A 24305-nucleotide genomic window follows, 5' to 3' on the forward strand; every position below is an offset into this window, starting at 1 on the left:
AAACATTTTTATAAAAACACATGTACCGGGAACGTTAAATTGCCTAAACCGAACACAGAGCTTAACAGCTTCCAGAAAAGGCCAAGCAAATGTAGTTAAATTGAGTTTATCCGAGAAAAGTCCAATCTTTCTTTTTTAATTAGGAAAGAAAAACAAAAGATGCTAATAAAATATCTGTCGAGTGTTTAAATCAAGGTGAATACAGAAATTTTAAAGTCTTAGTCAAACAGAGGACGGCATGTCGTAGCGACGGGTAAATGATGGCGGCGTGTTGTTCTATGAGTATGCATATTAGTAGTCACAAACTCCGTGACGTGTCCCGTCGAGCGCGGCGGCGCTGTGTAACATCTTCCATAATATTAAATCCTACACTACAACTGAGTACCATAAAGTGTTAATCTCTAACTATCGTTCAAGCTCTTCAAGGCTATATTAAAGGCCGTTTATATAAGTCTTGACAGTAGAAAACAATTATTATACATAATTTTTTTTTTAAATGGAATTGTTCTTATCACCATGATTTAGTAATTGATAATGCCCCTATTATTTTGCATTACATAATTCAGAAATGTCGGCTAGTTGACAATTGATCTGGAAACGTACAGCTTTAATCACAAACGTTGTTAAGCGGGTGTTTGATTAAACACTGATCTCTCCTGCTGTCACTATTAATTTGACATTTGAAAGCATTGTTTAGGTCATTAATCCCTATTCATATTTATAGCTAAAGTCGTTTGTAGTTTACTTAGTAATTTCCATAATCGCCATCAATTATTTAGATCTGACATATTTATAGTCGGAGTCATAAAAAGTAAGTAAGTTTTATATTGTAGTGATTTACGCTGTCCTCAAGTGTGAATTTAAAAGAAACCACCAATAATATGACCTTTTTTAACGTCATATTTTCTTATTAATAATTTAATGTGCTGCATTATTGGTGTAACTTATGTTTTCTAAACACACATTTTCGCCTTTTTTTGTTGTTAACTACAATTATATTTTTACCAATCGGTGAATCAATAGTTCATAAAAAAATGGATTATGGGCAACAAGCGTGCAAATTAAAATATAATTTTCGGTAGATAATTGTTTAGATATTATAACTTTGAAACTAACTAACTAAAGCAGCCATATAAAAAGCATTTTGAAAGTTTCGAGGTTGCATGTAAATATGTGACATAAAAGAGTTTAACTTGTTACCTAACTCACTAAATATAATAACGATTTCGTAAATAATGTAAATCGGCATTACTATAATTAGTACATTTAACCTTATTATTTACATATTAATATACATTATATTAATATAATGTACATTATATATAATTCTTAGAAAGTGAGATGCTTGAGAACGACTTATTATTACGTAATTTACATAAGTATTTAATTTTCTTTCCCTGAGACTGTATTAGAAAACCTGAGAGTATAAACGGGACATTTTATATTACCAACAAGTGCAAACTAGGAGAGTAGTCACAGCTATTAAATTAACCACTTACTATCAATCGCTATAAACTTTTTACTTAAAAATTGCGTTGGCTTAATATAATAGTTCCTTAAAATGTTTAAAAAGAAGAAAAGTAAAAGTGAATCGTTGCTAAAATTTGCGGGTTCAAACCCAAACAAGCACGACTAAATCTTCTTGTGCTAAATTTGTGAGATTAAATTATAAATATTGATTGTTATAAATAAGTCAAGTTATCAACCATAATTCGTTTTGCCTAATAAATGATTCCGTTGAATGGAACTTGTGTATCGTTTGCAATAGGTACATATTATATTTCATAATGCAGCGTATTGCTGGCGTAGCTCACATTATTTATGAATTAGTACCCAACGATTCACGATTTTTACTTCAATAAATGTAATAATCATAATTAATACCAAATGATCAGCTATCTTTGAATTCCGTATTCGGTTTATGTGACGTAAAGAATGATAGTATCGCGGGTGAAATTCATCAAGATTGTTACGTCAGACTACGTAGCTTATCACCTAAATCGGAACGTGATAAAATAATGTAGGATTATGTATATTTTCATTCCACTTTTAAAGCGTAAATTTCATTCGAGCGAGATTCAAATCCTGAATATTATTAGAAAGTTTTCCGTTTATTTATTTTATATAAGGATTCCAATAGTGATAATGATTATGTCGGTGATAATATCCTGTTGATTTTGGTCTTGGAGTTATTTCCCGATTTACACAAGTGCACGCACACAGGAGCACTTATTAGTAACACACTGTTATAACTTATTGATTGCATTCAATGCAGTGTGGTGGTTGATTCATAACAATCAATATGTAAGTGTGACGCTTCTATATTAAATGAAGATTTTTGACTTTTCACTTTTTGCTAAAGACTTCATATGTAAAATGCTATGTGTAAGCTTTGGTGACGTCACGATACATTTGAAATAACATCACGTGTATTGACAGCAAAATCGATGATTTTAATAGAAACAGTGACAAACATTGCACGAGTACAAACTTGAGAAGTATAGATAAACGGTAACAACAAGTTTTCAACTTCGCAAAGTAAATACATCCTTCCAGGGTTTTCTATTCTGTAATAAGATCCCGCAGATCATCTTACATTTACCAATAAACACATTAAAAGCTCATGTTAAAAATACATATTTAAACATATTGATATATATATATATATAAGATTATAAAAATCAGTGAGCTAGTATTCGTTGATTTTCATACTGAAAATATACACTAAATTGTATAGTTATGATCATTACATAAATATCATTGAGAAATAATTAATTTAATTTATCTTGTTAATTGACGAAACAAAGATGCTCATAAGCCTATTTGAATCAAGTGTATTTTTTAATTTGATTTAATTTAGCCACATAATAAGATATACAGATACTTTAAATTTGGAGAAAATGTTGATTCGAAAAAAATGTCTGTTATTTCATTATTTTATGTAAAGCGCTGCATCACCCCAAAAACTCAATCGTCTCCATACAATCGCCTCTTTTAAAGTGTCACAAGTTTTTGCACGATAGAACAAAACCGTAAAATAAAAATCACCAAAATAGTTACTGGATTGCATGAAGCGGTGTTAGTAGAATATAAAAACCACTTTCAATCGGCTTACGTAAAAATTGCTTCTGGTGCGATTTTATTTACCCTCACCTTTATTTTTTCCGTACTCTAGCAACAATATTCATTTACATCTTACAGAGTTTCTTGGAAATAAAAAACCCATAATTTAATTCGATAACGTCTTACACAGATGTTCGTTACACTATTACACGTCAAATATTACAAGTCGTAATAAAATTAATTCCTAAGTTACGTGAGGCGAGGAAATATTCACAAACATACAAGGACACACGTGGTCACCTTCTAAAAGATACAGAATCAAACTCTGTGGACCAGTGAGATTTGCCATTATCTAGTCCTTTTAACTTCCAGAAGAATCACGGAACCCAGCAGGCAGCTACACTTTTCGTCATCTTACTATCAATTTATTTCACCGAACGTCGTGCCCGAAGTACTTACTCGACCGGCTTAGAATGTTCGTGTTATGATACGTAACCTTGTGCTTATTTAACATGTTATTACTTGATATAGGTTAGGATTGCCAGCCGTCCTATTTTTACAGGACAAATGACGATTATCCTGAAGTGTCCTGGTTTCTGCCCACCCCATCTTGGCATTTTATTTTTTTGCTTTGTGGGCATTGCTGTGTAACAACGTAATGAAGCCGATACTACGGCGTCACGTCGTCGGCGTACTATGGATATTTTTATGAAATATGACAGAGTTCGATCAGTTATCGGAACGCGGTACAATGCACCCATTTGGCCTCACTCTAATACTCCAAAAAAAAAATGGGTGACTTGAATACACAAGCTCCTTTGGAATGTTTTAGCTGATTGGTTGGTTTGCCGCCTACATACAGATTCTTGAAGCACTAATACTATTAATGTATGCCTTCAAAACAAAATCGTCAGAACATTTATAAGAAATGTTGTTTTCTTTTCTTATATACAACATGGAATTAAATCTGTCATTGTGTAGCTGAGGGTTATGGACTAAGTTTACTATTCCATATTGTGCAATTGGCAATTGGCAACATCTACCTATTGATTATAAAATAAATCACTAAATTTTAAAAGAAACACTTAACTGCAAAGTATACCACATACCACACTAATAGTACAGTAAGTATACCACAATAATAATAGTAAAAAACATTAGTATTAATTTGAATTTTGAATGACATCATAATATCTTGTATGTTCGTATAATTGAATTTTTCTTTATTACCTCGTATCTTCCAAATGGCTGGATTAAGTGTCCTTAGATAGGTGTATGAAAAAATAAACAAAACGGCGGATTTTGGGCGCGAAATAGTAATCCGTTAATAAAAAAAATTAGCCGACATAATTGTAAATTATAAGCCCAAAAAAAATAATGGGTTCCGCTTGCTATTAAGCTTAATGCAGGTATTAAACTTAGGCTTTCAGCTCATAACATAGTCTGTTAAACCGAAGTAGAATTTAGTTTGTTTATAGTTTATTTTAATTTTGTTTTCTATTCTCCATCTTATTTTGGTCTTTTTAGTGCATTACTTTTAAATTGTCTTTTTTTCAGTCGAATATTTAATTTATTATTTTTTATTTTATTTTCTAAATTTCCACCATTAAAGGCTGACATAGAATGTCAGCAATGATCCAATGATCATCATCAGCAATGAATGTAACAAAACCAAGTCACGATTTCTTAAAGACTTTTATCAATATCAATCATATCAATATTATTAAAATTATCAACTTTTATAAAGCACGAAACTAGTATTAATGTATAATCCACATAAATTAATAACAGCTGATCTTTGTATTACTTCTTTCAGGTATAATATACATCCAAAACAGGCTGTTCAATGATGACTTAACAGTTCTTGAAAGAGCCCCGAATGAAGTAAATTTGGATTTGATTCGATCATTCGTTACATCATCACCATTACAGAGATTAAATATCTTACGATATCTTTAATGACAACTCATTTGCGATCGATTTCTAGTGACGTCAAATAACCTAATACAAATTGTATTAAATCGGTTGTAGCGTTGAGACTGAGAATGACTGAGATGATAACATAAATAAATAATGACGGTAAATACATACATATATGCGTTATATCAGTAAGGTATACATTTTACTTATAGTGTACTGGAAATAGAACCATTTGCATGTATTAGTTTTTATTTTAATATTGAAATTGCTACTTTTATGAGCGTAGCGCAGCGAGACCAGAAAATTGCCTGCTATTTTTCAGAAACTGACTTTATTAATATGAATACCGCTAACGTATGAAATTGTTTCATATTATCATTTATAAATATGTGTATTTAAAAAGCTGTTTTCGTTGGTTATATTTCTTTTGATAGCGTTTCAGTACTGAAAGATTTTAAAAGACCTTGAATAAATTATACATCATTTCTATGTGAGTGTGTTTGTGTGTGTGTGTGTATGTCACACACATATTAACTGCAGTGATAATCTTGTCGACAGAAAATAAAAAAAAACTTTGTAAAGTACTTCTATTATGATATATTAAAGCAAACACAATAATTAAAAAGTAGGTTTTGCTAAAGTCACGTGTGCTGACTTTGAACTGTTTTTTTATTTAATAAAAAATATTATAATGTAAACTTCATTGAAAATAGATGATCCAAGTGCATTACCTAGAATGATAGAAAATATATAGCAAAACCGAACAGGAAATTGGATATCTCAAAATTATCTTCAAGGAAGCCCTAACGACCCATTGCTGTGTTCTTGCTCGCTCAGTGAGCCAGTGTTACTACGGGAACAAGGGATATAACGCGCGCTCCGTTTTTGATGATCACATTATCACAACCTTTTCAAAAATCTTGATTTTTGAATGATTATAATTACATATAGGCAAATCCTTTAATTTGAAGAAATTGGTATTTAGCAATTCATTTATGACGCTGGTAAAGCGCTGGTGTAACATATGACATCAAATATTGTCGCAACCAATTGTAATCAAATGTAGTGAGATCCCAGATAAGCCGTCAAATTACATAAGGTACATCATGTTTTTTGGAATGGTTCTTCGAAACGTTCAGCTTTGAACTATTGCTAATACAAGTACTCAACGCAGGCGGTACTGTATAATATCATATACTATATACGGCCGATTGGCGTGATTGGTAGATACTTGCTTTTCACGCCGAAAGTTGTGGGTTCGATTCCCACCCAGGACAGACATTTGTGTGCATGAACATGTCTTTTTGTCCTGAGTCTGGGTGTTATTATCTATATAAGTATGTATTTACAAAAGAAAAGTAGTATATGTAGTATCAATTGTCTGGTTTCCATAGTATAAGCTCTGCTTAGTTTGAGATCACATGGCCGTGTGTGAATAATGTATATCTAAGAAGATGAAAAAAATCTATCTACTGATATTACAAAATTGTATTCATAGGCTTATCTTTCTTTCACTCAGTAATGGAGCGAGCGTGGCTCAATCGTCGTGGGTTTTTGGAAAGAACTAGTTTATGAGCAAAGTGATCATAATTTACTTTTTACTCCAGAAGACACCAGTAAAAACTAGTATTCAATATTATAAGTGTGGGTGATTCAATCGACCCACACTATCTACTACCTTATCTTTACACGCGCTAGGATATTTTTTTTTTGTCATACCTTTTTTGATCCGAGATGGTTTAGTGGTTAGAACACGTGCATACTGGATGGGATTGCGGCATCTCGTGCTCGGCGACGAAGGAAACCTGCCTGTGTCGAATGAAAATCTGCCAAATGTTTATCCACCAACACGCATTGGAACAGCGTGATTGACTAAGCTCCAGACCTTCTCCTCGAAAGCAGACGAGGCTTTAAACCAGCACTGATGTTTAATGGCTGTTACTTTTACTTTACCTTACTTTTAAAAACTATCGATCTGAATTTAATTAAAACTGAATAACATATGAAATGCGGATGAAATTAGCTTGGAGTACATATAGCATTGGTTGACAATTTGGGTGATGAAAAAATTATCAACAAACACAAAAAGAACGCACAATCAAAACATATTATTCTTCAGCATTAATATATTTTTATTGTCATATTATCATAAACTTAATAACACTTAATCTTGATGTTGTTTTTTGAATTCGATAGCTTTTTTAATTCTATAACATTACACAGATAAATTATTTTATACTTAAATAATCTTCAATAGCTTGCTATCTCCATTTAAACCAGCGCATTGAACTGTATGATAAAATATCATTTGTCAAATTTATATAGCCCACCGCTATTACCTAAAGCGTTAGGTACGTCTGACCTATGGATCATTAGGGTTAATGATGGCTTTGTTGGATTTCCCCAAACATTTCACACACAGTTTAAATGGAGTAGTGAAGTAGATGACAAAAAATTGTAAATTACATAATCGAAATCCGGGACGCCATGATCTATAGCCGTACAAACTAGCTTCTTAACAAACGAGTTAATTAGTTTTACTAATTGAATTTTAAACTAAAAACAATAATCATGATAGTTATATATATTTTATTTTCCATAAAAATAATACATAAACTACTAACGTTCAACAGTTTCGTAGTGTTAAAGTGGCATTGAATTGAATTGGCGTGATCTTTTATGTCCTCGAACCTGGGATCTTCGAACCTGCCGTATAACCTAACCACTAGACCAACAATGAAGTCACATTGTATTACATGTGTAGAATACATAACTAAAAGCATATCTCTATATGTTTCGACTTTAACGATTTTCTCTTATCTTGAGGATGACGTGCTGCAAACGACGTCAGGGCGACAATTGTACGCGTTCTACTTACGACGACCTGAGACTTTCATTATAATATACAATACACTTTTTTATTCTATATACACAGGTACTACGAAATTCACATTTATGCTACCGCCATATAGCGGGGTCTTATGTTGCTATGAACCCGCAGTAAGTGTATAATTATATCTTAAGATATTAGCGATATTAGCGCGGCTTAAACCGCACATAATTTAAAAAAAAAGCATTAAGAGCAGACTTATAATATTTCAGTATATACAACAGTTTTAGTTTTATTTTCATGATATTAGTATTTATTCGGTTTTTGCAGCACCCGGATCTAGATAGGGCAACACTGTCTTAAAATATATATTGAATATATAATGTTAAATAAACGATAAACGCAACATCAGCTGTTTTCCTAAATAATATTATCACGTAAATTCTTATTTCACTTGAAATTTCGTATATGTTTTTATTAAAAATGAACCTAATAGCTCCTAAATGATCCATTTCTGAGGAAGACCCGCCTCTTTTATGGCAAAGGTGTATATATTTTTTTGATTAAATCTAATTAAAATTATACTTTAATATGACATAATGAATGTAGGTATATACATATACCTCCTCTCTTAACAAGACCGTACCTCACCATGAATATGTGTATATAATTAACGTCTCGCTGGAAAGGTAACTAATTAGTTCTCTTAGGCATAATCTTGGTTTACGTCTTAGGTTATCATTCGTTAAACTGAATATTTATTTGTAATTATATCAAATTAATTTGTAAACAAATGTACGTAACTAAAGGTTATTTTAAAAAAATATAAAAACTATATTTAAAAAAGCACTGTCGTGTTCGGTAGCGTGAATGCAGGATATATAAATATAGTTGCAAATAAGCTTACCAGTACATTTAAATAGCATACCGATATGACGCAACGGCTAGAACGTATGAAGCTTCCGGGTTCAAACCCGGGCAAGCTCTTTTCTTGTACTTAGATTGCGTTTATTATTTATCTCAGGCACGGTGTTGAATAAAATTCTTTCACATTTCTATACACGAACCTGCATTTGAGTAGTGTAGTGGCTCCAAACCTATTCAAGAGAATACGAGACCTTTGGACACCAATAGGATATTTACTGGTTGTTACTTACTTGCGTAACATACATATGCTTGAGGTGAAAAAAATAAATATTTAGAAAACTGGAATATTCATACGTATAATAATTTTCCCATTTCATCGTTTTTTTTTTTACAATTTCTATGTAATATAATGTTGTTGAAAAAGAGCAACTTTGACCTTACGAACCGGAAGCTGTCACAGCTTTGCAAACCAAAAAAACATCATCCACATATTAATCCATACCCAGCATCCCACGACAAATCACTTAAGTGCATCTGGATCTCTCAATAAAAATAATATTATGACCATATGTTACTACTTCAATTGAAATACAAGAAAAAAAAATCTTAAGTGATAAATCATCTTGGTAACTTACTTCTTCATTCTTGATTAAAAATGTTGTTCTCTTCCAAATATGTCTATCGGTTTATAAGTCATCAAAGGCGTAAAATGTTTACGTTAAATTGACAATTTCCTTCAAAACCGTTTGCATCCTCGGATATCGAGTCATATCGACCCTCGTCAGAATTTTCGAGGTCAATCTTAAGTTGCGTTTGTACCAATATAGCATCGTTATTAATTCAAACATTTTTAAAATATAAACACGATATTGAAAATAAGTTCGTATATTGAGATGCATGTGTTCTATATTTTTTGTATAGCCTCTGTATACATATAATAATATCGTATCATAAAAAATGTATTTAAAATGTTCAGTGGAATTCGCCCTTTTAAAGTCTTTGTTAACAAAAACTGGTACAAAAGCCAGTATACATTCCATATTTTTATATTTGGACTAGCCGAGTCAGTGATGTTTTTATTTATAAATAAAACTTATTTAGCGACGTCATTTTTTTTTTTATAAATAAACCTTTAAAATGTTTTAATTGAACATGTATTTGTATCATTTTTATTAAAATTAACACATAAATGGGCTAAAGCACTCAAGTTTAAGTATGTAACAAGTTTCGGCTACATAGATTTATTAATTTAAGAAAGTTAATGTCACAGTCATGCGGATATCCGAATGGTCGATTTGTATCACACTTACGGTGTTTGGAATCAAATTACTAAATAAACTGGTCTGAGCACAAAAGGCGACCAGCAGACTAGTCACCACAAACACTTCTACAATGCATATCTTGAACTCATAAATATACAAGAAGTGGTAAGGGCATTTTATATTTTTTATCAAAAACTATTTATATTTAAAATTATTCCTATTTTTATGATACATAATACAAATATAATTTATAGCTAGATTGATTTTTTTTAATAAAATATAATAATAGTCAATTGAGTAGGTAATAATAAAGTAAGAAATGTTTAAAAAAATACCGAACTAAATTAAATATTATTGTTCTAAGTACATACATATTATATTATATTAAGATCAATTTAAATATTTTAGAAATTAGATGAAGTAATCATTATTATTGCAAATTTAACTGTATATTTAATATAAATAAATTTAAAGTTCTTCAAACTAGTTTTTATCAATAACTACCATTTAGTTTGAATCGTACTCACACATTTATAGTATTGGAATTGCTGTGACAGAAAACATTTCGCAATTGTTGCAACGTCGTGACTCAGAAGTAGTGCGTACATAAAAAACGAAGGGCCTGTTGAATTTTGCAATTTACATGCACATCAAATGCTACTTGTATCAAGAACAAAGTTACGTCTCTTCCAGTTAATATATTATGCTTACATAGCACTACGCTCGTCCTACATTCACCCCCCTTCTTCGATCAACTGTCGACTTGACGGCCATTACCTAACCGGCTGCCTTACAAACTCCGCGCAACAGCATCAAAAATAATGGCCGTTGAAAGTAAATTAGTCCTTAATCCGTCGCGTTAAGGCTACAAATCACGGGATATAAAATGCTAAGCTGCACAAATAAATTGGTATCACTAGTCCTCGCTGTTTACGCTCGCCTGTCGACGATCATCATTTAATTAATTCGATATTTGAACACACTTCGTGTTGTCATCTCGAAATTTGTTTTGCGTGTTTATTTTTTTTTTTAAATAATTTTTGGCTGTGGCCTTTAAAAGCATGAATAAATATTGCGCGTATTTTAACCAACGTAATAAAATAAAGCGAAAGCAACATCGCGTGTTTATGGCTGTGTTGTATTTCTAACGTGTGCAATTATATGTGAACTGTGTTAAAATAAATTGACGCTGTAAGGTGAAAATTGTACTGTGAAATGGAAGCAGTGATGTCTGAATATGAATAAAAAAAATGTTGGCCGGTGAGGAAGCCAGTATCGAGATAGTGCAGAGGTGGCTGCAGAGACGTAGCAGCGACGAGATTGAAACAGGTGAAGAATCGGGACTTTCAGTGTCATTTAGAAGCAAATTAAATTCTATAGAACCTTATTCATTTACAATCTTAAAATAATCATTTTATTACAGCATCATAAAGATTTTAAATAAAATCGGCTCCATAAAATGAAATAATAAAGAACTTAATAATTTTTCTTCTAAAAGATTTAATGTAAAAACCTGATTAAATACGTTTTTTATTATTTTTAAAAGGGTTTTAATACGTGATAAGATAAAAGTTCTACATAATACTTGGTGTATTTATATTAATTATAATTTATACAAACTCAGAGTTATAGTTGTATGAAATATAAATAATGAATATAATAACTGTTCAGGTTAAAGTTTTTAAAAGCGTTTTGTTTCTAAATGTATGTCCGTTTTGTATCTTGAGCGGATATAAGACCTGTTTAGTACGATTAGACTAGCGGAATTTAGATTTAAACTAGGTCGGTCAACGTTATTATAAAAAGTGATATTTATTATGAAATAAAAAACATAGTTTCAACAAACAAATTGATTTTGCGTTTTCTAATAATTTATTTATTGTTAATGCATTTTTAATGTTGCTTAATATATTCGCGAACCCTTATATATTTTTGTGTTTTTCCTACATTTTTATAACAATATCAAGCATCGAAAAGTAAAAAGCATATGTTATTGTCTTTTCAACTCGTCACATCTGGCTAATCCCATAAACGCATCAAAATATTTATTTATTATAGTATTCAAAAAAAAATAATTTGAATAGATCGATTGCAAAGTTAAGAAAATGAAATTTTAATACTTATTAAAATATATACATATTTTATAGTCATTAAAATTGTATATTTGCAAGATCTTTCTTATACCTCTTTACATTTACAAAATGAAGGTTAAGAATCTTATAATTAAGATTTTTTTTTATAGAATAGGAAGGCGGACGAGCATATGGACCACCTGATGGTAAGTGGTCACTAACCATAGACAAATGGCGTTGTAAGAAATGTTAACCATCGCTTACATCACCATTGCGCCACCAACCTTGGGAACTAAGATGTTATGTCCCTTGTGCCTGTAATTTCACTGGCTCACTCACCCTTCAAACCGGAACACAACAATACCAAGTACTGCTGTTTTGCGGTAGAACATCTAATGAGTGGGTGGTACCTATCCAGACGAGCTTGCACAAAGCTCTGAGTTTTATGTTGATAAACAGTCAGCAAGTACATTTCATACATATATGTTCAAGTTAATCAATACGCTACAAGACTTAGTAGAAAAAATAATTTAGGTTATATTTAACTGATATTATATATTTTTTATAATTAATCATAGTTCTCGTAATCAGAGGCTATAACTATTACACAATCTGAAATAAGCTAATTGTAGATGTGTCAACATAGCTTATGTACAGCTAGTTAAATCCGAACGCAATAACTACGCTCGCCTAAGGGCATAAGTATGTAGGTATTACCAATACTCGCGTGATTTTAAACATCCTTTTATCTTCGATCAAAATTAGAAAGTCATAACGGCAGTTTTTAATTCCGGAAATCGCGTAAAAATAATATGTAATTAATTTATTAACGGATAAATATATAATCAACTTAATAAAAAAGTGTTATCAAATCACTTAAATGGTTGTCCCTTTTTGAATTTGAATAAAGATAAAAATATGAAGTCCTTTTAATTTCAATAGTGCTGTCTCATGTGGGCACTCTCTTTAGAAGTTCTATCTATACGTGCACTATTAATATAGTTGGCATAATATTAACAATTACTTAACCCAGAATATGATAACTATGCTTCAATATTAAAATACTTAAATTAAAAAAAATACTTAAATTAGTATATTTATAATTTTTTTTTTAATATGTCATATATTGTCCTTAACAATCCATGGTCACAGCCCCACCAAAGAGTAATTATTTATAAAACTTAACTACTTGTCGCCACTTCTTAAAGATAATATTTAAAGTATACATCATGATCTTTATACAATAATACACCACCAGCTTCAAGCTAAGCGATCGGCTTGTACTATTTTATGTATTTCCACTTGTGTATTTTTATCATACGTTTAATTAATAATAAGCGCCATGACTTAAACATAAAAGATATGCGGACTCTCTAATAAATATTTTGTCTCACTCAGAAAGTATTAAAATTTAAAATACAATTTCAAATACAATTATGATATCGTTTCAGCAAACAACCCAGCTTTTGTATAAAGTGTGTAATATTGTGATATATATTATATTGCAGTCAATAAACTAATTTGATATTTTTTGAAGTTTATAAAATCACGTAGAAGTTTCTTCTATCCAAAGCTTTATAGAGTTCGTTTTAAAGTTAGTCAAAATTTTGTAACATACTGGCGAGTCAATTAATGATAATGGATGTAAAAAGCTTATAAATAAAGTGGAAATCCACTGATTGCTTTCATAAACGAATTATTCTGTCACAATATAGGTATGTGAAGCGTTTTATTAACAATATAAATCATACGGTCACAATAAAACCTTTTTTGCCATTTCTCTTTACTTGTGGTATAAAAATGTATTCGTGTTTTTATTGTATTATCACTTGAACATCGAAATGTGTCGTACAGGATAAAGAATGAAACTTACATTATTAGAAAGTTTACATCTTTAGAAGAACACATACTGTGCCATATATAATTAACAAAAAATAACTATAGTGGTAAGCGACCTCATGGACTGACACTGGTTCCCTGGGAATGAGGCCTTGGTAGATGCAATATGTTGACACACTGAACCCGTCTCATATCAGGGAAACAGTGTTAAAAGCTGGAGCCGCCGCGGAAAAAGCTGAAGCGTACAAACGTTACAAATATTCGTATCTTATTCCAAATTATATTTTTGATCCGTTTGCAGTTGAAACGATCTGACCTTGGATTAATAGTGCAAAAACTTTCATTAAAAATATAACACCTCGTCTTATTGCCTCGTTGGTCTAGTGGCTAGATATTATGTCGAAAATTCTCAATAGCAGCCCGAAGTCTGAAAGTTGATAGTGTGTACACTCCCGTGCCTCGGAAAGCAAGTAAAGCCGTTGGTCCCGCACCTGAACTCTTTCCGTCTAATTGCCGTCCCGTTTCGTGTCTAATTGCCGTCCTATCGGATTATGAGAGTTAGGGAATAGAGAGTGAAACTGTGTTTGCGCACACAATTGTGCACTATAATATGTCTTGCGCAGTTAGCTAATCTCCTTTGAGATTAGCCACCGTTTTCGAAATCTTTCTGTAGGACCTTTCTTTCTGGGGACAGGAGGGCTAGTTCATTTTTCATCCAGAGGATCGGATTTGCGATTCAAGGGGAAATGCTGCTAGCATTTTTGCCACCATTCACGTGGTCACGATTTATAAGCAATGTAGCTATGTTTAATTTTTATTTGTATATATTATTGGCTTTAATCTAAATAATTGTGTAACAAAAATATATACTCTATCTTATAGAAAATATATAAACATAATTGAGATATTCAATTTTGCACATTAAATATACACACTTTCGATCCGATATTCTGTTTATTTATTCTTCGTTTTATTTTCCTCTAGCAATTAGGTCAAAGCAAGTGTTGCCATGACAACACGAATACTGAACAACTAATGTCTATAATAATCAAACTTTAAGCGGTAAAATGAAAAATTGTTGTTAAAAAAACTTCATGTGTTTAGTTTCAAATGATAAAGTACTTACGTAATATCTATTTTAAGTAAATATTAAATTTATTATTCATTGTTTTTGTCAAATAGCACCAGTAAGACATATTATAGTCCCTTATATAAGAACAAAGGATACATAATGTGTAAAAGTAAGTTAATTCGCCATTCCATCCTATAATACCATACTACCTAATTACCTCAAAGATAGTACTTAGTACTATCTTTAAGGTAATTAGGAAGTGTTAATCATTTTAAACGTGGATATTTTAAAATTAATTTTAAACATGAGAAACCTTACGAAATTTACACAGTTAAAAAATTCATTACAAACAATAATACAAGAAAAATATATATAAAAAAAACTAACATGAAAATGAAATAAAAATATACTGATTTATTGATGTTAAATTAAAATAATAATAAAAATAATGCGTTACGTTATTCTAATAATGGCTATTTTAACTGCCGAGCGCTATCTGTCATAGTGAAACGCCACGGAATTGCTTATGCTTAGCCTCTGGAAGCCTCTTGAACATATATCAAGGTACCAGTTCGCTTTACACGTGTAGCGCCGTCTTCTTATATCGGTACTCTTCGACGGAACAAGCCTGCGGAGGAATTCTAATTTCGCTCCCCTCCTTCCTCTTTCCGCGGAAAATAGATTAGCAGAAATTGCCCGTCGGGCATTAGTTCACAATATATAAAGATGAATACAATTTGGTGTATCTAAGACAAAGTGTAGTTACATACTGACGGTATTAACAAAATATATACAATGTTATATAATATAATAAAAATATATCACTCCCCAAAGCCTACTGCTTTGTTACTTTAAACAATGATATTAAAGAATGTATAGTTTGTTTATTTAATGATAAAATTTTAAATTCATTTATAGAAAACGATTATGACTAATTAACACCCGATATAAAAATATCGGTGTTAAAAGTTTAAGGGCTTTATCTGTGTATATGTGAGTCTAGCATACGTCTTCCAAGCAAATGGACCGATGTTTATGAGATTCCTGTCTGAAAGCAATCAAGATGATTCAGCTATAAATTATGAAGATCTGTTCAGGCCTTTGAAGATCATCAGCTCATTTCCTTCTTGGGCAAAGGGTCTCAACGACTTTCAAGAGTCCCATTAATTTTGAAAATGTGGTCACCCGACGCGACGATGCTTGTATAAACAACTTACTAGTAATAAAGTTAAAGGGCCAACAAACACAAATGATTTTGACTTTTTAGGAGTTTTGTTGTTTCGGGGTTATTTAAATTTTGATTATTTACAAATGATTTTAGTTATTTGCAAATAATAAATGGTTAGCACATAGAAATGTTCTGCCACTTGATGACCTCGCTTATCTAATATTGCTACATGCCTCATGTTAAAACGAGTATTCGAATGGCATTCAATCAGATTATACGTTACTCGATTTAATTAATCTTTTTTAAGCTTTTATAAAAATAGAAGACTCTAATAACAAAATTAAATTTTTATTAAATAATATTTGTAATTGTAGCAAAACATGTATATTAATCATATTTATAATCATTTTTCAATTTGTGATGATAGTAAGAAAGATTTTGTCTGCTTGTCTGAACGCAACATTTCTTTAAAACAATTGAGACTTCAATGCTCATTGGTTTTTTTATAGATTTGCTTAAGAAATACTCCTTTAGCAAGATCTAAGACAGTGTGGAATACAACCAATTTATTTTAACCCGTGGAGTTAACCCATAATCTTCCAGAATTACACGGTATAAATGTATGCCTGTATAAGTGAATAGTGAATTCGTGGAAATTCATATAGCAACGCACAAATTATCTAAGAAGTTCAAGAAATAGTTCTAGGTCTCCTTGGGCTATATGGCTATAGGGCTTTAGTTGAAATCTATACTTATATAATTGAAATTTATCATTTTCAAAAAATCATAAACCACATCATATGTACGGTATATAACATACAATACATTATGTAGCTTTGACTTTTCATTAAAAATTAAAAACATAATTTGATTACAACATACAAATTTATTACAAAATGTTAATTGTAGTTTTATCTTGTTGCAGGCAGTTCCAGCGGATCGCCAGGTGCTCGTGCTGGTAGAAGATCTTCGCTGGCTCTCACGCCTGAAGATGAGCCGTTAGTCGACGTCGCCGTAAGTACACTTTAGCTTTCTACTAATTATAGAAACATAGAAATAAGGTGATATACAAATTTTAACTGGTGATCAAATATAGAGGTAATAAATAGAAATGAGATGTTTTGAGTAGTTAGAATATCACCATTTCCTTACCATTTATTTCGGGATTGGCACAGTGTGAAAATGACATGCTTACACACAATCAAAAGGATTTGTCAGACTAATACGACCGGCCATCTGTCTAACACACGTTGGCTCAACATCACCATTCGAGAAGTTCAAGCGCTTTGTCGAATACTGGATGTTCTTAGCAAATTCGAGTTCATGTTCTTAGAATAATTAGAGTAAAGACGTTCGTCGTCATTCTATTGCAACGTATTCACATACTACTTTCAACTAATAACTCATATAAGAAATCATATATAAGTATTATAAACGTATTTTGAAACAAATATCTCAACTCGTATTTATAATTGTACATAGAACAGCATTACGGGTTACACACAAATTTAATTTAATTAAATGAAGCGCAAAAGAAACTCCTTTACATTTACCGATTTTTTATTGATTTATGTTTAAGCTTCAAAGCAATAATTCGGTGCTTAGGTGAAAAATGCATTGAAATTAAAAAATACCCCTAATGCATACCCCCCTTGTCAACATCATATCATGACAAAGTGCTCCTGCAAAACGTTTCATATTTATAAGCAGATTAATATGCTTATGGTAATATATTTGAAATCACACTCTGATTGGAGTTATTTGAAATCATAAGTACATTAATCTGCTTATAAATATGAACTGATGACTGCTCTGATTGAAGTTTACCATACAAACAGACCTACTTAAGCCTATATAATATAGTACCTTATACCTTTTTTATTTCACACGAATCGTCTATGTTTATCCTTTACCTAATCAATAAAATGCTGTAATTTCTTATAAGCAAAATGTTTTTAAATTTCAATAATGCATACTTCGTATAATGATACGTCATATATACTCGTAATACTTTAATCAGCAATTAATAATTTACAAAATATTCATTTAATTTCCACGAAAACGTACAACAAAAAATATTTTAGCAATAAGCAATTTTTTTTAAGTAAATTAATATTAGTGACTAAGCTAAATGTGTATTTTATTTGTTGAACAAACACTTATTTCGAAACTACCAAACACGCATGAGTTACCTTAACCTTAATTAATGAATATCGATTTTTGTGTTTTACAAGATTATCTTTAAAATACAGATGCTTTCGTTGAATTTCGATAGTTAGATCTTGTCTGCTTATCATTGATTTGCTCATTCGATTATAAAATGACGTTCACCAGACGGAATCTTGACGCAGAAAAGCCTGTTTTCATACCAAAATAGCTTAGTATACACATAGAAAGAACCAATCAAAATTAAATTTCAAAAAATATTTTTACACTGATTGATAAGAACTTAGCATTTGTTATCATTATTATCTATACAGTCGATATGACAGCTATTACAAGTATTGTTTTAGTTTCAACTGAACTGTTGAATAATTGTAGCGTGCGCAATAACATCGCGTTTTTAATAACATCAGCTTTGCGAATACGGAATTTGTTACGTATTGTTTGTGGTATTCTTTAATTTGCTTAATTTATGGTTAAATGTTCAAAGGATGGTGTTTTACATTAATAAATTTAAGTGTTTAAAATAAGTGATGATTGCAAGTGTCCATAATATTCTGAAAAGAGTGTGTGAATTAATATAAATTTATAGTGACGTAGCTTTATCAATAAAACTCATCAATAGGAACTGCTATTTTATCCTATCAAATAATCTCAATTGAGCTCCGTGATTAATATTAATTGGTTTAAATTATCATACTTAATGATGATTCCTAACAGTCCCCAAAGATATTAAACAATAAATAAAATAAAATATTAAGGTGATTAATTGTTTCAAGGATTAAGAATAAGCATGGATATCAAAAGGGTTAAGATTAAAGAAGAAAATAATGTAAACATAAGAAACGATGGGAAAGATAAAAAAATTGGATGTTGGGCTAAATTTAAAAGTCTTTTCGAGGAAAGAGGATTTGATTTAGAGTTCGAATACAATGGTACGGCTTCAGTCAATATTATTAGGGAAAATCCAACGGAAAATGAAGGTTACAGAAAGTTAGAAGAAAGAAATTCGATAGTTAAAAAACCAGAGGAAATCGTTAACATCGACGGTGAATTATCAGGGGTTATAAATTTTTATGAACAATTTGCTACTTTAAACGATGATCCGAAAGAAGATATATTTGATACAAAGAGACGGTCTACTATACGACATAGAGTATCGATGAGACCAAGTATGTTGTTAACTAATATTGCAGAAGAATCTGGTGACCTCGAAGTAGATGAGGAGGATGAGGTAAGAATTGCGAACAGATCATTACTTTACGTTTATTTATAGTATGAAAGAGATTTAAAACATACCTATAAAAGTTTCCTATGAATCGATTTTGTTCTATTCACAATGGACAATGGATAAAAAATAAAAGATCCACTCGGTACTACATCTAACCTGAATTACCGACATGTAATAATAAAGCTAAGCCTGAGTGGATAATATGACGTCATCAAACATTTTCACAAGTAAGACGAATTCGCGGCAATACCTATATCCATATGTATAAGAAGTAGTTAAGTAAGTAGGTTATTATCGTCAACCAATCCTACCTATGTATTTATTTAAATGATTTCTAGATGTAAGACTGACCTTAAGATATTTGTATTCTTATTGTGTCTTCAAGACATGAATATGGTTATAAATTCATATTATTCCACACAGAATCAATTCTATCAGCGATTTCGCCTTTGCACTTCAGATACTTGTACCTGGCCCTGACGAACAATACGTTTCGAACAAAGGCTCTGCCAGGAAGTTCTCGAATACATGAATAGCTCGCTACTTATGACGTCCTGGTACTTGAATAACACTGAAATAAAATTTAATCACTCGATTTTTAAACGCATACATATCATATATACACTTATTAAGCATTTTGTTCTGATATTATCAACTCACAGACAAAACTACCGAAGTCTAGAAAAATAAAATTTGAAACCTTTCTTATCACTCACTTTTTTTTATAATTTTTTCTTATCACTCACTTTATTTTATTTTATAAAGTGAGTGATAAGAAAGGTTTTGGATTTCATTTTGATTGATTTTAAAGGCGGAAAACGGGAGTAACGTTGTATGAACTTTAACCGCAAGTCAAGACGGGCAGCTAAAATTATCATATTTGTACAGAAAATAACAAGCCTGTAGTAATAAAAATTAAAATAAATGAAATATCATCATTACATTTGATACTAAACAAAATGAAAAAAATATATAAATTTCAACACACAATTAGTTTTGCCACTAATTATATTGTTTGGGAACACGTCAATTAAAATATCAAATGTGGCGTTATGGCGGGCGCCGCACCACGCAGCGCGACCTACGTGATTCGAATTATATAAATAAATCCCCAACACTATACCTCAGAACAGGGTATTACGAAATAGCATCAGAATGCACTACAAGAACCGGTGATATACGTGATATAGAGAGAACTAATACAGATGAAACACAACTCAAGCCACTGTTACATCTCGGAGGTGTTTACAATATCGTATTTCATTGTGTGTGATGTATTCGGTGTATCGATAGCATTTCTGTTATTGGCATTTCTATTCTCGCAGGCAGTCAGCCAAATTGAAATTTATTTGCCGCTAAATTTCTTTCTTCTCGCAATTTCTTCATTCTCTATAACGATTTATTTGTTCATAAATCAAATCTCTAATACCTCAGTAAGCTTACTTTACAAAGCGTAGCTTATAATATTTGTCTAACAGTTAAACAGTTTATTTTATATAATAAAAGATGAATCGATAAGTAAGATATACTCTCTGATGGTTTTGTAAGCTTTGCCTGCATTCATAATAGCAAAGGTATTCGAGAAGGCTAACGTTTTGAATGCGCTGTGAGCTGAGATCTTGTCTTTTGTGCCGGGAACTGCGCTTGGAATTTTGTTAGAGATACTTTTAGTGAACGGATAATACAAACCAATTGAGCTGCTCTTAGCACAGTATCCTTATACTCGTATAATTTTGTATCATTTAAATAGTTTAGCTATAGAGCATAGGTTTATTTTTTAAATTACCATCATTAAATTTTAATTGGACAGACAGAATAAGGCTACGTATAAAATGCAATGAATTAATTAAATATAAACATATAACAAAACAAACACGTATATGTACGAGTATATATAAATCGTAACTTCAATAATTCGTAGAAACAAATAGAATTCGTTTGAATTAATTAAGTCATTCTGAAAACTATATACCCTGGTTCAAAATACATGAAAATTATTTTACCGTGATTATAGTATTTATTATTAATATGAAAAACATATTTACGAAAAACGTAATTGAAAGTCATTTTCTTCCTGAAACTTCTATATATATTATTTCATAGTTTCTTTTTGTTAAAAAATCGTGAAATCTTAGAAAACTTTAATCACAGAAATTTTCTGAACGAAGACGCCGCTACAACTTCCATAAATATTGCGTATCCAATTAAGTGCCATAAACTGAACCCTTTAGTATTATTGATATATAATATATAATTAGTACATTCCTAAGTTAACCCAAATTGAAATAATATTCTACACGGTCAGATAGAGATCTTATCTGATAGCATTTGCATTGTAATGTCGAGTACGTACAAGTACTCGACTTGTTTCACGTGTGCTATACGCGATAAAGATATTTATTCCGAAGATTTAAAGATTAAAATTGTTTACAACGTAATGTGATAATTTTATCCAAGACATCGCTAACAGGCCGTTGTTATTTGAAAATAGTCACCGATCAAACTTTAATTCGATCTCTATCAATACTTTATATGGCTCAGTTGATTTTGTTTTAGGGTGCGCCAGTGTAATATGATTAGAAGAGTTTTCAAGCGAAATTAAAAAAGGTATCTTTTTTAAATTTACAATGAATTTCATTAAAAATTTTGTCTATAAAGAAAAAATATTCGGAACCGAATTCCTGAAACTAAATTAAAAATTCTTATTCTTGAAAAATACAGACTGATCGGATTTGAACAAGTCACTTATTTAAAGATTTATTCATCAATTAGACCTTATTATCTTTAATAACGTAACATACTTGAATCGTTTTCTTTTTTTTATAAATTAAAATGACTTGGAAGAATCCTTGAAGAACAATACGACCATTCTAATCTCATCACAGTTCACGTTTACCTGATAAAAATCAGGATTTTTTGTAACAAAAATACCAGAATTATTCAATTAATAAAAGAAATATTTACAATGGATTCTGATCTCAATGTAACATAACATCAAAAGACTAACGTACAAAAAATCTTTATAGGTCAAGCAAGATCAATATTGATCGGATAATATTAGGCGTAATATCTTTTCCTTTCTTTGGTTTGAAAGTGCCTCGAGCGGATACACTCAAGCTAATCAACGAGGAATGAATGATATGTGATTCGGGGTTAGAATAGAAAATTTTTCATTATACATATTTATATCTTATATATAAAAAATTGTTGATATATCTATTTGGAATAAATAGATTGGGATACCGTTTGACAATTAATAACTATAAAAAATTACCATATGTATTTTTCCATGGCGAAAATGTTTATACCATCTACTTAGTTGTAAAGAAGTCTGGCGCAGAACCAACGTCTTTACAAGTGTAAGGGCTAACTTCCAGGTTCCGAGCTGCTACTGAAGTACGCACTAATTTTTTTATTAGGCTGACCCAGGGTTTTTGGCTTGGATCTCGGGACGGCATAAACTAAATCAATGAAGCAGCCTTTACACATAGTATACAGACCATACTTAAATAAACCAATCATATTCACATTTCACTAAATTAAATGCTTGAAATATTGAGAATAAGCTTATAAATGTTTAATATGCAATCACATTAACGTCTTATCAGATTTCGTTATAATATCTTGAATACTCAAGTCTTGGATTTGCATACAGGGTATGCATTATCAATATGCGTAATTAATTCCTTAAGAATTAATAATATAACGCAATATCCCACGCGACGATTAATTAAAAAAAGTCGGGATACGAAACGTTCACTTTATTTCAAATATTAATTTTTTTTGCATATTTAAGTGATATCTATTATCTGTGTTACTGGGCTCCAATTAAAGGTGATAATACATGGTGTTCCAAAATCTGATTATCTTTTACTGGCCCAACCAGGGATTTCATCACCAACCTCAGTAACGTCTAATTACCTTGAAATTGCAGCCCACTTTTTACGTAAGGCAAATATAACCTATAGAACAAAAAAAGCAATTAATACAATATTGAACATAAAAAAGTGACTGAAAATGCCACGAATTCTTTGTAAGTTAAATGTTTTACTTTAACTATAATACTATCTATCATATGCAGAACATTTCAAAATAGTTTTAATGAAAATTATGACACACGTAAAAGTTCTGTAATCATTAATACCTTTGCCTTATCTAATCTGACACTGGATTAAAAAAAAATATCTCTACTTAAATATTAATAACAATTATAATCTCGGAATTCTTAGCGCGGAGCAAGACCTATGTCAGCTGGGGACTGGGATTGACTAAATGTTGTATAATATTTATATATTTTGCTAGTATTCATTCTTTTTTTAGCATAAATTAAATATTCCGAGTGAAATTGTAATTTATATTTTATATGAACTGCTTAATAAATTTAATACTAGATTTTAGACGAACAAATTAAGTAGCTACGTCAAAAACATTCCTTAATTGAATAGTTTAATTTCGTTCTCAGAATTTTCTAGAATAAAATAGCTTTATTTTGTGGTTCATTTAAACTGTTTAATAAAACTAAGAACGAATGCTCGGGAAATTTTCCTTTTCTCTTTTATTATTCATCCTATGTTTAAGATAATTCATTAGTGATTTTAAGTACGATTATAAACAACTCTTATTTAGTTTTCTTTTGATATTATAATTTAATATTATTTCATTTAATTGTATAAATGAATTTCTTATGGTGCCTCCACGCATGCAACAGTTTCTACTTGCCTGCCCTTGCTAGCTCGCACGCGGCTTCAGACGAGAATAAGTATTGCTGTTAACAACTTATATTATTCTCCATCCTCACGATTAATATGAGCGTAATAA

The 24305-nt window shown here is 30.9% G+C and overlaps 1 protein-coding gene across 8 annotated transcripts in view; it reads left to right on the forward strand.

Moving 5' to 3' along the window:
• The window catches only part of LOC126774820 (high affinity cAMP-specific and IBMX-insensitive 3',5'-cyclic phosphodiesterase 8), a 182685-nt gene that overhangs the window by 99499 nt on the left and 58881 nt on the right, over window positions 1-24305 (forward strand). For 5 of the 8 annotated variants that reach the window (XM_050496439.1, XM_050496444.1, XM_050496442.1 and 2 more), the window contains one exon: window positions 17019-17107. In XM_050496439.1, the coding sequence (XP_050352396.1) occupies window positions 17019-17107 (89 nt within the window). Of the gene's footprint in view, window positions 1-11143; window positions 11272-17018; window positions 17108-18635; window positions 19491-24305 lie in introns of those variants that run through there. The other 3 variants (XM_050496440.1, XM_050496437.1, XM_050496438.1) reach the window with 3 other exon arrangements.

This window comes from Nymphalis io, chromosome 17 (assembly GCF_905147045.1).
Source record: "Nymphalis io chromosome 17, ilAglIoxx1.1, whole genome shotgun sequence".
Lineage (NCBI taxonomy): Eukaryota > Metazoa > Arthropoda > Insecta > Lepidoptera > Nymphalidae > Nymphalis > Nymphalis io.